This window comes from Falco peregrinus, chromosome 2 (genome assembly GCF_023634155.1).
Source record: "Falco peregrinus isolate bFalPer1 chromosome 2, bFalPer1.pri, whole genome shotgun sequence".
Classification (NCBI taxonomy): domain Eukaryota; kingdom Metazoa; phylum Chordata; class Aves; order Falconiformes; family Falconidae; genus Falco; species Falco peregrinus.
This window is the reverse complement of record NC_073722.1, coordinates 88,531,140-88,547,392: the sequence shown is the minus strand read 5'-3', so window position 1 is coordinate 88,547,392 and position 16,253 is coordinate 88,531,140. Positions and strand designations below refer to the sequence as shown.

General features: G+C 42.6%; 1 protein-coding gene across 1 annotated transcript; it reads right to left on the bottom strand.

The window, feature by feature from the left end:
- Positions 1–700: 700 nt before the first annotated feature.
- Positions 701–12,049, bottom strand: SLC2A11 (solute carrier family 2 member 11). Its single transcript, XM_005233264.3, has 12 exons — positions 11,949–12,049; positions 9,289–9,387; positions 8,552–8,712; positions 6,992–7,116; positions 6,162–6,291; positions 5,820–5,968; positions 4,506–4,693; positions 4,083–4,193; positions 3,512–3,613; positions 3,306–3,381; positions 2,227–2,354; positions 701–1,566 (listed from the first exon to the last, which is right to left on the bottom strand). The coding sequence occupies exons 1-12, from the start codon at positions 11,967–11,969 to the stop codon at positions 1,366–1,368; spliced, it is 1,491 nt and encodes a 496-aa protein (XP_005233321.1). The 5' UTR covers positions 11,970–12,049; the 3' UTR covers positions 701–1,365.
- Positions 12,050–16,253: the final 4,204 nt, after the last annotated feature.

Sequence of the window (16,253 nt, the reverse complement as noted above, 5' to 3'; positions counted from 1 at the left end):
CCAAGAGGAGAGATACCTGCTGTTGCCCACGTCTGTACATGAATGACTTTTAAAATAGCAGCAACCACAAATGAACAAAAGTTTAGTTTTATTTTTCCTATGTTATAAACCTTAGGTACTGAAAGATAGTTCCTGCACAGACTCCTCTTCTGAGAAATACATCTGCTGCTCCACTCATGTCCAGCATGACAATAATACACTCCAGAAATCTTTACAGCCTTGTCATTCAAAAATGCTGTGTTTTTTTAAAAATGTAGTTAAAAAATATGCTGAAAGAAACTTTACGTATTTTGGAAATGTATGTGTTTTTCTTTTCTGCAACCTTCAGCAGTGCTGTGACTTTCATACAAACAAAGCAAAAAGAGATGGCTTGATTAGGATTTTGAGAAGAAACTGTAAGAAACCTCACCAGTCAGCCCAGTGCCTGTGAAAGGCAGTACTAAATGAGGAATGTTGCCCTGTTCTGTACCAGGTTAGCTAAAAAGAAGCAGTATCACATCTGGGTCTCTTCCAATATGCTCCATGAAGACAACAAGAACATACTATAGAGAATGTTCTGTTGTAATATAAATCTCCACATGCAAAATAAGCTGCTGCCATAAGAGCTCCTCACCACATTCTTGTGTTAGCAGAGTGCAGGTGTAAAACCCTACAAGATGCACCAGCAGTGTCTGTGAGAGCTATACAAACTGGACTAGAGAATTACTTGTGCTTCACAACACAGGACTGGAAGACAACAAACAAGCCATGAAGAAACGCAGACGTGAACAGTCTGCAAAAAAATGCCCAAAAGTCAGTTGTATAAGCCACTTAGCAAGTACTAGAAGCTTTCTTCTTAATCTATCTGTCACATGGTTTTATAGCTGAAAATAATTAACTACTTACTATTGCTCAACAAGTAGGGGTCTATTTGAAATCACTTAATAACAGAAACAACGGGAGCACCAAGACAAGGTACTAAGAATTTCATCTGGTGTCCAAAACCAGAATTTAATCATATTAATTTCTGCGTTAGAGAGCCCAGATTCAGGGGCCAGGAAGGAAAGGCTTCTAGAGGTGGAAGTTACTATTTGGGTGGAGGAGAAACATAGAGGCAATTTAGAAGATACTTGATAAAGCATTGCATGGTGGTGTTTGATGGTAAGAGAATAAGGCATCATTCTGTCACTCTCTAATATGGATTCTAAAATATGGATGTGTTACTTAGTACTAAAACTTCTGTTGGAATTTATCAGTTCAAGTACATCTTTTCAAGGTGAGCCTAAGAGTAATATATTATCTCTAACCCTACTTCTCTCTTTGTGTCCCTGCAAGGGAACATATCCACTGCTGAATTTCCCCCAGATACCATCTTCCTTTCTTCTGCTACAATATGGTGGATTTGATCTCTTCAGGGCCTTTATAAAAAACCACGTGGGTCTGAGCTTTGAAGTTCCGTTTCTTGAACTCCTTCGAGATTTCCAGGAAGGACTTTCCCTTTGTCTCAGGAAGGAAAAACCCAACATAGAGTGCAGTGCAGACGCAGACCACAAGGAATGGGACGTAGCAGAAATGTGCTAGACTTTTCTGAGGAGGAGGAAGAAAACAAGACAGTGTTGGTAACATTCTGTACAATGAGAAATAGGCCACTAATCCTCGTTCCTGCACGGACTAACTTCACCTAGGGCGTATTTCTGTGCACCCTAGAGAGGGCCTCACATGCCTGGATGTGATAGCTCCCTGGCATAATTTGGAGAGATTTGACATAGCAAGAAGAGTATTTCAAAATGTTCTTTTCTGTCTTTCTCTCTATATATAGTTGTATAGAATGGGGCCCTACAGTATGAAATAAGACAGAACTGGATATTGTGGAGTTCTGCTCCCTTTCGCTTGAGGAATCACCTTAGGGAATGGTGACAGGGTCTGGCCAAGGGGAATTACATGATGTTTTTAGCCCCAGCTGTATTCAGCTGAGGACAAAAAAGGATTATCAGTCATCCATGCCTCAAATCAATCTGCTTCCAGCCTCACATCAGAAATCATCACAGAGAACATAAGGGAAGTTTGATTTAGAGGAGTTCTGACCATTTTCCTCATAAAGATACTTTTCATGGCAGTGCTATCTTGCTGTGTGTCCCCAGCTTGTGATATTCCAGGCCCTGTTAATTTCCCTGATCACTATCACAGCCTCTTCCTTGTACAAAACACTGAAGAGCTGCAGCTGATTGCTTTGCCTTGGGAACCCACCACAATGAATGGAAAGGCTGTTCCAACCAGAAATAGGTTGAACCAGAGCAGAGCACCACAGATCATGTAGGCAGCTGGCCGGGACATTTGATCAAAAACTTCTGTGGGCAGAACTCCTGTTACACCAGCTGGAAAAAGAAATGGCAAGAAAGTTGTTAATATTGTTGACATTATACTAAAAACAAGAGAACACATACTAACAAGCAAACCCAACATGAAGTATATGAGAACAGTAAATTATTCTCATGAGTCAACAATGCCCATACAAGTGGTAATAGAGGTTAACTGCAGTGGGAAAATTATAGGTTAAATATTAAGAACTGGCTAATTAGTCAAACTCTCTCATGTTAGAATGAACTCTGGGAAAGGTTTTGTAATCCATATTATTCTCACCAGGACCCAACTGTAAGAATGGCTTATAATTAATTCAACCCTATGGCACTGTAGGGACTGGGACAAGAAATTACTGCCAGCTCACATGGCATGTGACACTGGCAGCTTGATTCTTTTCTTTACCTGACTTCTTCAAACTCATGTAAGCAAACAGAGCCTCACATCTATTCACACACCCTGCAAACATCTGCATACACACAGCCTGTGTACTGCCCCCACAACCACAGAAACTAATGGACTTTGCCAAGAAAATGTATGTTAATAGGCTAAAAAATAGTTGTGGAAACTGTGCTTGCAGGTATCTGCAAGTAAATAATCAGATGACACAGCTGTCAATCTCTAGGGTTAAAGTGAAGCATTAGAAATGCTCGTCTACAGCCCTAATGGATTGGGCCGCAAATCAAAACCTTGTCCATTTAAGACAAGAATCACCTCCAAGTGCCATCACAAGATGGCTGTAAGGAGCGACAACACAGAGAATGGCACAGACTGTCCCTGCACAACACTGACATACGAGAGGCACACAAGCCCCAGAGAAATGGTTCAAAACGGCTGGCAGAAACTGCCTCATTCCTTTCAGTGCGCTGTGGCTAAAGAGGGCCTGAGAGTTTCCATAAGCTGCTTGCACACAGTTCCAAGCCCCTGCAATACCCAAAAGTTTCAGCAAAAATGCTGATGGAACTGACCTGGTCCGATTCCAAAGCTCAGGATATAGGCGAAAATGCAGGCCATGCTGAGATAAGGCATCCAGCTAATCTGAGTCTACAGCCACAGAGACCAATGGAAAACCAATAAGGGCACTTACACTTATTTGCCACCACTGATCACCCCACTCATATAAAAGGCAAAGCTCAACTCCATCCCACTTAGATAATGAAGTAAAGTTTGTTACCTGTTGGCTCAGAGCCACCATGAAGACTATGGCCCATCCTGCCATAAAGATATAACCCCCCAGGAGCAGTGGCCTCCGACCAGCGTAGTCTATAATCATGTTCTGCACAAAGTAACAGAGTGAAATAAAGCAAGATATTTAATTTGTGTTTATATTTCCTGCCTGCTCCCTCTCCCCATTTCAATACTCCATCCCTCGTTCCCTCTACAACTACTTTAAGGAAGTTGTCCACTTCTTAGCAAACAAAAAGTCAAAGGAAACAGTTTGCTGGCAGGAGTCAGGCAAGAAGAATGTTCAGAAGGGATGAGAATGTTCCAGCTGCAGCCTAAACTCTGACACTATCCATACTGACATGAAGCAAGAGTTATGCTTTTTAGAGATTTCAGACAGTGATGACGATGCAGTGTCTGACAAAATACCTCTGCAATAACCTGTCTGGACATGAGTGCTGACTGCTGTGCGTGAAGGGCCTCCTTGGCAAGAAAAGCAATGTAAATCCAAAATCTGTAATTAACAGCCTCCTCACTGTCAATAGAGTCTGCATGTCAGCAGAGTGCATTAAGAGTCTCACACAAGTGACAGACGTGATCAGTTCACAGCTCCCCGTGCCGATTACAACATATGGGATTTTTTCCTGAGGAATTCCAGCCTCTTGGAACACATAAGCTGCATAAAAATACATCTGGGGAGAGAAGAGAGGAGAAAGCAGTAAGGGAAAACATTTGAAAATACATCCCATTGTTTTTCCTGAAGGACCACACACAGAATGACTAATGTGCTGTCATACAGCCTATTTTGACAATGTCCCTCTGAATCTTGCCATAATGCACAGGTGTACTTTAGGAACCAAGCATCTGAGGCTTGAAGATTTTCACAGGCAGGGCAGACCACTATTCATTCTTCTCCTGCAGCAGGAATGTTAAACCCAAGAGCTTGCACCCATGTCTTGCGATACAGCACAGCTGCTGATGGCTGTAGCTGCCAGGCTGCTTACCGAATCATTCCCACAGAGCTGCATGGCACTGCTAAGCACAACGATACTGATCAGCTGCCACCTCAAAGCTGGATTTTGGAAAAGCTCCCAAGGGTTCTTCGTTTTCTGGCCTTTAACAGCAGCCTGTTCAGCCAGCATCTCTTCTAGCTCTGCACTCAGGTCACTGTTGCCTCTGAGCTTCTGCAGTGCTGCAAGGACAAGGGAACCTCTTATCCTCTGAACCTCACCTTCAATTTGCCTGCTTTGCAGGGAGAAGGATTGAGCAGCAAGTGATGGCTGCAGAAAGCTGTAGGACAGAGTCTGTGATCATGGTGTTATCTTCACAGAGATGGTCAGCTGTGGTGCAGCCATTTGAAGGATTTGGGGGAAAGGGAGTGCAAATTCCTCACCATTGTTTGACAAGAGAATATTTCCAACCAGTGCTATTTCAGCAGCCATGTTTCTGACTCAGATCTCAAGTGACTTCTCTGGGAAACGCAGGCAGTTAAGATGTTCTTGGTACACAGCACATATCTCCTGGAAACTAATTCCAGCCACTCTGTATATGGGGATTTGTATGTTACAAATCTAAGCAAATCCCTTAATATGAATTAGCTTCAGATTTGGTCATGAGCTCTTCAACCAGCATTTACTTCACTTCATAGTTACAAAACATATTTGCCATTGTGGACACAAGTCCCACCTTTTGACCCTACCATTGTAGCAAAAAAATCTTTTGCAGGAAGATGCCTTTCAATTACCCCAATAGATCAAAAATAAGATTAGATTATTATTTTTTTTAGTTTGGAAGGAGGAAGTGGTCATAACTGGAACTTAATATGACACTTCCTACATGTAAAAGTTGTGGCACCATTTTCAAAATGTTGGGGCCCAAGTCTGTCCACAAAAGCATACATTCATCTGCATTCAGTGTTACTGCAGTTGTTCATATAAATTGTGGTGGTTTAACCTCAGCTGGCAACTAAGTAACAAGCAATAAGGCAAGAGGAAATGGCCTCGGGCTGTGCCAGGGGAGGTTTAGATTGGGTATTAGGAAAAATTTCTTCACTGAAAAGGTTGTCAAGCCCTTGAACAGGCTGCCCAGGGAAGTGGTTGAGTCCCTATCCCTGGCAGTATTTAAAAGACTTGAGATGTGACGCTTAGAGACATGGTTTAGTGGTGGACCTGGCAGTGCTGGGTTAATGGTTGGACTTGAAGATCTTTCCCAACAAATGATTCTATGATTCTAATATCAGTCCACTTTCTCACTGTTTATCTGCCCAGTCAGCAGATCTCACATGCTCAGTAAGAGGTTAACAGTCACCTTAAACTCACCAGAGATGCAGGATTCTTTATCTCCACGGTCAATCAAGAGGTACCTGGGACTTTCAGGGAACCAAGGCAGAGCTATGAGCTGGATCAGGGCAGGCACCACATTGCTAGCTAAAAGGAATGGCCAGCTCTCCTCCCCTCCTAGTACCTCCCTAGAGAAAAAAACACCATAATTCGCACAGTACATTTTGCAATCTGGCAAGAGCCCAGCATCCTCTGCTGCATGTGGGCACTGGAAAAGAAAGAAAAAAGAGGGGTACTAAAGAAAAAAAAAAGAAAGAAAGAAAAAAAAAAAGGAGAAGAAAGATTCAGTAAGTATAAACTGGGCTTCTCACTCTACATTACCTGAGTCCAACAACCTGCCCCAGCACCAACCCCAGGGCTGTAAATGATGCAGAGGTCAAGGCCACAGCTCCTCTGAGCTTCTTTGGGGCGCCTTCCGCCAGATACATAGGCTGAATATTCATGCTTACACCTGGCCAAAGCAGAAAAATGCTGACCTCAGCTTGTAGAGAGATGAGTTCAAATGCAGTCAGTCACCTCTTGAGGTTGCCAGTTGGACCCTTCTGTTGCAGACCATGTGATGTCTTATCTACCAGTGCTTATTATTTACCCAAACTTTCAATTTCATTTTTATTCATTGTATAAGCTGCTAGACATAGATTTCCATACTTACAGGAAACTGAAACCTGTCAGGGCCTCAGTCCTATGGTCTTTTCAGCACCAAATCCAAGGTTGTAAGTGATACTTCCCTCTAGTCCCCCATTTTGAGGGGAAGATCATATTTTAAGTCACTTGTATCAATCATTAATTCCTTGGAAGAACTTCTATAAAAGCTTTAATGTTGGTGCTCATGCTGGTGAGTGACTGATAACATTCTTACAAGCAGATAGGGTTCAATTTCCAGCTCATTTTCACCCAGGGCTCCCTTCCCTGCATGCAGAGTTCACACAGATACTCACATGTGTAATACACAAAAAAAGCCTGCCTAGAAAAGAGTCTTTAGAAGCAAAATATAAAATCTGTATCTACAACTTCCTCATTTGTGTACACGTGTGGTCAGACTAGAAGATTAATTGCTTTAATGTCTGGGATCGTTTGTATTTAAATATCTTCTATTTCTAATTGATAATTGTTATCATGTTTGTCCTGTTACATTTCTCATGTTGCCATACCTGCATTAACTCCAGTGAAAAATCTGCTGAGCATAATCATTTCAAAGGATTTTGCCATTCGGCTGAATCCTGACAAGAATGCCGCTATGATCACAAAGACATTGTTCAGTAGCAGGGACATCTTCCTTCAGAGAGAAAAGACACAGCTGTGAGCACATGTGTGTCAGGTTTAGTTATCAGATAAAACATTTCACATGGCAGCTCCAACCTGCTATGCCTGGAAGCTCAAGGTGGGCTGCTCAGCTCCAGCACAGAACATCCTGGTTACCTAAAGCCCTATATGAGGTGTCTGCGTGCAGGCGGCAGATCAGCAGTTTTGGTGTCTTGATGTGAAAACAGGAATCAGCATTGACAGGTAAATTGCATGGCTGATATAGAGTCATCTCCAACTACCAGCATGACCACAGGGTGTCCTTGCAGTGCTGACTTTAGACTGGCTCTCGCACTCACAGTTTCCCATTTGAATGGAGACGAGTATTCCTTCAGTAAGTCATGTGCATTTTGATCTGAAAATGCTAATTTGTTGAAACAGGGATTTTTCATGTAATAGTTTGATCCTTATGAAACTCTTGTCAGAAAGTTTTCATGTGTCTCAGGAGGAATTCTGTTCAAAAGCATGAAAAAAGCCTGAGAGCTCTACTGACCCTTAATAGCCAGTAATTCTCCCTAGTTCCAACTCATTGCCTTACCTACTCCTCAGAAGTCAGTCTTGTTTTCTCTTATTCGTGATGGGATGATTTTATTCCAAAGCAGTACAAGGCTAAACCTCTTTTCATTGGATAAAGAAGCCATATCCTTTCCATGAAACAAGTGAGCCATGGGAGACAGTCCTCTACAGCCCCATCCAAAAACATAACGGTGCCTGCTTCATCATATGAGAGGAACAAACTGAAGTGATAGCACAAATTTTGGGATCAACAAAGAGTGGGGCAAAAATCTAACCTCCTATTAGTTTATGTTAGTAACACTAAGCATTTTTTTCTGAAGAGAACTGGGGATAGAGCTGCGTATGAAGGATAGGTAAGGAAAGACAGATACTTATACCTCCTGAAATATTTCCATCAAAAACATGGATACACAGCCTGTGAGACATGAGGACTTGGGATGTTACAACTGCTCTTTGCAAGTACCCTCTGTTTTTCCAGTATCATTTCTACCAATTCACACAGTTCATTTTGAAGAAAAATCCTTGGTCTGCTCTGTCATGATCTCCTATTTAAAAGGATGGCAGAAAACTGGGCACAAAAATGATGGTGATTATGTGGGTGGTTACTGTGATATGGAGTTGATCTAAAACCCTTGTAGCACCAGCTGGGTCAGACTATGATGAGAAGGTAATGGGGGGAAAAGAACTGTTCCTGTTGGGTTTTGAGACATGAAATACTGCTATACCAGGTGGTTCCTCCATGCCAGCTCAGAATGTTAATGGAAGACTGATCTGTGATAGAAAACTTGTTTTCATAATTTTTAACTACAGTAGGTATTGTGCTGTAGAGTTCATAATTCCTCTTGAACTAATGGAAACTGCAAAGCTGAACTTAAAATTCAGCACCCTCTTACCTTCCCAACATGATGGCCATGGGCCCAGCAGCAACAGCCCCAGTGAGTCCTCCCAGAGGGTATGCAGAGACAGTGAAAGACCACAGCAGCAGTATCATGTTGCTCTCAAGGGGAACGCCTGTGCGCTCCAGCCAGGTTTCATTCATGAACATCTGGATGTACTGAGAGGGAAGCACAGTGCTGCATAACCATGACACAGAGATGAAGGACACTGAGAAATCTAAAGTCTTCTTTATTAATATATCTTTATTCTGTGTTCAAGCCTCCAAACCTTTGGTTGAAATGGCCTCTAGCTCTTAGATGTGTTTTTAACTGAGGGTTAAGAGTGTAAAACTATAGCTGTTGAAAAGTTGTGCTTCATTTGTATCTGTATGTAGCTATCTTGGATAATTAAAAATGTATTTCATGGGTCCAACTTTGAATTTAAGGGCAAAAGTCAGTTTCAAAGGATGCAAGTTGGACATCGGAGAAGTTTAGAATTAGATTTGCTAAAACAATTGAAACAAGGCTTTTGAATAAATTCTTGTGACACTAGGTTCTGCTCAAGGGTGGCTCTTGACAACAAAGTCCTGTACCTCAGATGTGAACTATACAGAGGGAACAACACATCGTTCTGTTCTCACCCTCAGTATTAGCAGATTGCATATTTTCAGTAGCAGGCCATGGTTTATAGCCAGACTGAGAACATTAAGGCAGTGTCTGTCTCAGGAGGAAGCTCTCAGACTAGTGGTACTTACTGAAGCTGGAGCATTGATGATGGAGATGTTGTAACCATATTGGAAAGTACCTCCAATCCCAGCGGCACATATTGTCAGTATCAGGATCTTGCTCTGAAGCTGAAGAAGATGGACAGAAAATCGATGGCTCCCTTCCATAGAACAAAATGGCTCAACAGACATTTGGTCCATTCATACTTTGAGTATTAAAATAGGCTGTGAATGTTGTCTTAAAATGGGAGGTGCCAAAGAGACAGACACACACACACACACGATTTTAAAACTATCTCCCTCTGCTGCAGGAAAGTATTAATAATTCATTGCCATTCATAAAGATTTTGGGACTGTTTTGGGGCAAAGGCCTGCAAGCGTCTATGGTTTAATATTTAATGTGTACGCTTACAAAAAGTCAGTGCAAAAACCGTAAATATTGGCAGAGAATGGTGTTATAGCTTCAATTAATTCAATTTATTACAAAAACCTGTACTGACTTGATGAATTATTCAAGAAGAATTGCCAAATTTTAATGACTACTGCCTCATTTCTAGCTAAGCTCTATTGGACGGAGCTTCTCTGTGGTATGGGGGGGTTTCTCATGGCCATTTATATCTAGTGCATTTCTGATTCATTAGCATGCTTTATCTTCTACCTTTTCATGGTAATGACATATATTTTAGTTTAAAATAGAGTGCCTTTCGTATGCTGCCTCACATGTACAGAGCAGACAATGTCTCTCTGTTGAACTTTCTCATTACACAGTTGTTCCTACATGTTCTTGTGTTTAGCAGTCTATAATTGTGTATTCAGTCAAAATATTTTGTACATCTTCAGTACTATGATATAGGTGAAATATGTGGCAGACAGTAGGTCCTATGCCATGTTCTAGTCTTCTTGAGGTCATTTATTCATCAGGATTGCCCATTGCTTTTATTGCCACCTAACACTGCTGCTAAGCTTTTGGAAGCACAGGCAGATGAATGGGGCTGCTTTAGGCAGCATCATGGGATATCAGGGTGTTGGTATAAAAGTGAGGTCTCTTGACTTTTTGAAGGTTGTAGAACCAGCTGTTCTGGTTGACACAGTATGGTAACTGAGAGCTCACTGGCAGGCTTGCAAGCAAAAACATGCATCTTTCTTCCCCTTGCAGTAGGATGCCCTGAGTGTTATAGTATAAATGGGTGGTCCACATGAGAACAACGCTGGGGCTAACTGTGGAGAGCTGGGGACACTGTAGAAACTTTCTAAACAGTTGTGTTTATCTTTTCTCCTCTGTCATGTTTGTAAGCCTCAGGTCATTCTTGCCTGGATACTTTCCTATGTGAGTCTGCCTTCAAATTGACCTACAGCTTCTGTAGAGGAACACAGCTGAATGTCAGCAGCATAATGTCTCCTTGTTGACCTCACCAGTGAACATCCCTTCCTCATTGCAGCCACACCACCCTATTGGCTGGTCTCTCCCCCCTCCATCCTTGTCAGTTCACACTTATTCTGTGCCTGTACCTTTGGTTTTCCCATCTGCATGCGAGATCCTGTGACTGACAAGCTATGTCATCATGGTGTCCTTGGACTGGGAGCACTATCCCACCCAGGTCTCAAGACCACTCTGAGCTGCTGGAGCCTGACACCTCCTGCACAATGTGCTGGGTGGCCCATGGCCAGGATGGCCTTTGCCAGCTCCTTGCTTGCAAACCCCTCCCATTGGAACAGCTCTATGAATGACATGAAGAGCCCGTGCTCAGGCTTGGCTGTTCACCAGCTAGCGCAGGGCACCTCAGGTTAGATTGTGTTTTGCTAGATGAATATGGACCTCATTGACCCTGAGAAGAACTTGGATAACCCGAAGCTGGTGAGCTTTTCCTGTTGTACGTGCTCATTTTCTTCTTACAGAGCCATCTACCAGAGAAAAGGAAAGTTTTTCCTAGTCTTGCAATAGCTCAAACATCACAAATTCAAATAATCTTAGATTTTTCCTTTCCTCAAAGCCTTTTATCATAAATACCTTCCATACCAGCCTGAGACAGGACATTCTCTGAGGACAGAAGTGAAGCCAGACTGTTCCAGCCTTGAAGCAAGAAAAGGCCAAGCTCTCTCCTGTCCCAGTTAGAAGCGGGTATGTTTCGCTTGCGTTTTCCTTAGCTACACCACCTCCCTGTCTTGTAACTGAGACCTGAGCTAAGGATTGTGCACCTGATATCTCTGCTCTTCCCAGTTATTCTAGTTCTCCAAGTGAGGGAGATTTCCTCTCTCTGCAATAGCACGTGTCTTTTTTTAATCACAATGCCTAGGAATGTAACACTCCTTCTGCTCATTATCCTGCTTTATGTATAGAGTACATCCCCTCTCCGGGCCTCTATCACAGAGCTCTCTTGTGGCCATCAGCTAAAGGAAAATGGTTTGCTTCCTCCAGGAGCCACCAAACAGGTCTGTACTCAGAGCTGACCTGTATTTACAAGGTGACCTTCCCAAACCTTTCTTAACACCCAGCTTCCGCACTGTTGTCCCAGCCACAGTGGTGGTGTGCAACTGCCAGGAGAGCCATTAGGCTGTCAGCTTTATCTCAAGGACTGTGATGAGTTGGAGAAATAATTCTACAAGAGCCTGCTAGTACTTACAAAGCCTTATAAAAACTGAAATTAAAAAAATCATCTGTCAACAATAATAGTAAAATAGATGTTTTTTACCAGTCTCTGCAGCTTGTTCATCCTCTTTGGTAGTTTTCCTCTGTCTGCCAAAGCTGCCGGTACTCTCAGCAGTGCTCTAAAGGATTATTTAAATCTCCAGCATAGGAATTTGTATTTAGTCACCCATTACATTAGGATAAGACACTTGACTTGGCAGGTATTTTGCCAGCTGATTTACATTCTCAAAATGGGGCTGCATGTTCATTAGCAAGACATTTCAATTAATTTTGTCGAAAGTACATGACAGTTTGGGGAAGTGATTCAGAAAGATCCAGAGCTGTAAATCCCACTGAAGTCCAGTATGGTTTATGGCATACATTCCCTCTGAAAGCATCTGGCACAGGTGCCCAGTAGCACTTGTCTGATTAAGTGTGATCAAAGCAGAAGTAAACTACAGCTTTTTTTCTGACTGTATTTGTCCTGGAACCTAATCTAGAATGTGAGAGACAAAACAGCTTATTTCCCTTGGTCTTGTCAGTGACAGGAATGAACAAATCACAAACCTTTCAAAGCCCTTGTTATGCCAAGCCTTTTTGCTGCACTCTTGTCTATGTCCCAGTGACATACAGGCACTCCAGCTGTTGCTGACAAGAGGACTGTACATGGGTGCACAGAAGGCTGCAGTTTTCTTCCCACTCCGTAGCCTGGCATGGAGCAAACAGCAACACTTACAGCACTCAATTTTGTCACCAATTATCTCTAGCTTTCATTTCACAAAAGGCTGAGGGCTTTGCTTTTACACATGCCATGTGACTTTTTTTTGCTTCTGAAGTGCATAATACATAATATGTATTACATTATATATTATATTAAAGTGCATATTATGTGATATGTAATAGATCTACCTAATATGTAGTGTTGCAGGTAAGCCTAGTGCTGGGGTGGGCATGGGAGAGTAAGCTGCTGGGGGAAGAATGAGTATCTGACCAAAATGTTCTCAGCTCCTTTTGAGTTGTCACCCCGTCTCACACAGCATTGTCCTGCAGTTCTTTAAGCCTTGTTCTCTATACAGCTTCAGAGAGTGAAGAGCCCTTCTGAGGGCAACGGGTAGGGCTGTGTGTGCTGATTACACCAAGGACTATAACTGGTTTTGTGTTTGGGTGATATTAAGGGATCAACCAAGCTTAACCATCACAGAGGTATGGTGGAGGAGACTTTATACAAGGGATTTATGTCAAACCCTGGGAGTACCAATCTGAAACTTGGGTTCTTTTTTAAAATCTTGGTTAAAAATTAAATAACTCTGTGCAGTAGAAGCCCCTCCTCTACCCGAGTGGCTCCAGCTAAATTCTAATCAGTTGAAAAGGTTTAATCCCGCTGTAATAGTGGCTTCTTCAGTGACCTTTCATCTTTGTTTTTTTGGCTTATCTTTCACTAGTGTGTGAGCTTTATACTCTTCCTTTGTTAATCACCCATCATTTAATCAGGACAGAGTAGCTGACAGGGCTTGTGCAATGGGTTTGGCTCATCTGGTAGTTGCTTATTGTTCCAGATGTGGTTCCCTTTTCCATATAAGCTACAGAAGACAGCAAGGAAGTAGTAATTGCAATGACAGGCTTGCTTCTTTCTGTGAAATAGAAAGGCACTCCCCGGGAGTGAGAAATGGTGTATCCTCATGAATCCTAGAGATGGGCCCTAGTAGAGATGGAGGCATATTGCACTGCCAGTAGTAATAGCAAAGCTGCTGTTTCACAAGATATCTGGCCTTTAGCAGTAATCATGGTATTTTAACATTCTGCTCAGTGCAATTTGTTAGGGGTCTGACAGATTTCAAAGTATTCAAAATAACTGAAACTTTTTTTTTTAGAACACCTCTTTGTCCCTACTCAGTTTTTACTACACCTGAATGGAAATATAAACCTCTTCCACATCTCAGAATTACTCTCTTAGGAATGTGTGAGTAGGGATGTGATGCTGCATCAGCTGCAGCCACTAAGTGGCAGGAGAAGTACAAAATTGCCTGATTAGGCTCTGAATCCAACATGACAGCAGTGCTGCCTGTGGTGTGTGGCAGGGGTCAGAGGACTACTTATAATGGCCTCCCAAACAATAACTTGTTCACTGGGGAAACAGACAATACTGTACAAGTTAACAGTCACTGATGTATAATTTAGGCAGCATGTATCAAGAACAGTAACACATTCAAGAACAGAAGTTCTATTTTTTTCCTGCTGTCTATTCTGAATAAGATCAGGTTTGAATAGATTTCTTCCAGGGAAAAAAACACATATGCTGTCTTAGGCAAGGGCCTTCTCCTTTTTCCTAGCATCTTATAAGCAGGAACCACCTAGTGCAGGTCCTTGTCCCCTCAGATGATGGTGTACAGGAGTTTCAGCTTGTGGCTACCAGGTGGAGTGTCACTGGTTGTTCTAGTCACTGAGATTTGTCATGGGAGCCTTTGAGGTAGGTGGGGATTATTCCATTTCTAGCTCCTTAGACAGAGGCCGACATGTCAAAGCATGTCTTTGGTTGGATAAGAGGCAAAGGAATGCAGCTCACCCAGGCAGTCTAGTCTCCATCTGTTCCCTAGGCCTGAGTACCATGAATCTGATCCATTTGTCTCATTTTCATTGCAGTCAAACATAGAAATATATCTTTCTGCAATGACCTGGTCGAAGACTTCCTGCTTAGACCATTGCACTGTCTTATTTTTCCAAGGCAAATCTGTGTACATTCTTCTATTTAACAGAAGATGAAGGCAGTATTCAACACAGTCCAAAGGAAATCCTAGAGGCACTGGACACCAGTGCACAAGGGCAGGTGCTGTCAGGGGATGCGTTTGCATCTTCTGCTGGGCCTCCCAACAGGCTTTCCTCAAGTCTCTCCTTATTTCACCTTTACATTCCCTGAACTGTGTGGAGCCACCTTCTCTCTCTTTAAAACCCATACCCAGTGCTTTTAAGTGGGGGTTAAACCAGAGAGCTTGCAAGCTGTGCAATGAAGTGAAGCAAGGCAGTCTTGGGTCAGAGAAGGGAAATAGCAGGTGAACTTATGACAGCTCCAGGAGATGAGCGAAGTCCTGTGGGCAGGCAGTGAGATACCATGGATTGTGGCACAGGCTGTTGACAAGCCCCCCTGTTCCAGAAAGGGCATAAACTGGCTGTTGCTGTGGCTCAATCTGTCTGTGCATCTGGCTAGCTGCAAGTGGGTGTTCCTGGAGGTTGTTTTTTCTAGTAATAGCCACCTTGATGAGTGGATGGATAATTTTTTTTCCTCCTACATAGCATCTATATGATGTGCTTTTGGGCTGACAGATGTTCACATTGGTTGGGTTTCTAACTGGATTCCTGCTGCACCTTAAAACCCCCAGCATTCCCAAAGTTCAGTCCTTATGATCACAATTTCAGAATCACAGTTGGTGTAGATGAGAAGCCTCCAGTCTCAGGGTCCGTCACCAGGGTATAACCACCGCACTGCAGTTACTCAAACTCCTGGCTCTGGATGCCTTCACATAAACTCAGCAGGTTTCCAGCACCACTGTGGGGACCTACCACCCTCTTCCCTCAAATACTTTTTCACTGAACTCAAACCTGTCATAATCAAGGTGAAATATGATGCCATGAGCATGGGAGAGGAGTTATTTGGAGAATGTAATGTCAGTCTCTGCCTGTAATTATCTGACTGCAGGAATAAGTAGTAATCCTGCCTACCATTAGGAAAGACCATCAACACATGCTCTTTGATCTGGCATACACTGAGAGGCTCCTATGTTTTAGAGTGTTTTTTAACCCAGGATCATCTGGACCAATTGCAATTACACTGCAAGAGGAGAGAAGCAGACCCATTTCCACCTGTGAGGCTTGGATCTACAGGATGAAGTCTCCCTATAAACACTACACTATAAAGTGTATATAAAGTATAAAGAAGAGATCTGGAGCTGCTCCCTGGCTAGTTGTTGGCTCACTCCCAAGCTTTAGCCTGGCTATTTCTATAAATCCTTCTCTCTTTCCTGTGAGGACCACCACAGTAAAGTACAAAATACCTCTGTCTGCTTGTCCTGACTCTTGCAGGACTCATTCAGGATACAGAAGACAAATAACATCATCTACAAATAAGAAGCTTTCTCAAGAAATGTCCAGCAGTTCTGCTGGTTTTATGCTGAAAACAATGTTTATGGAACTTAGCTGTTAAAATGGATTTTCTTTGTAGGAAATGAGTGCCCTGCTGTGACACCACTATTCTCAGTTCCAGCAGTTCACTCATGTTCCTTAGAAAAAACCCACAATTTATGTAAGTTCTAGACACTGTATAAGAACTTCAGGAAATGGGCTTCATCGTGGAGGTTTCTCAGGGCAGCGACCCAAT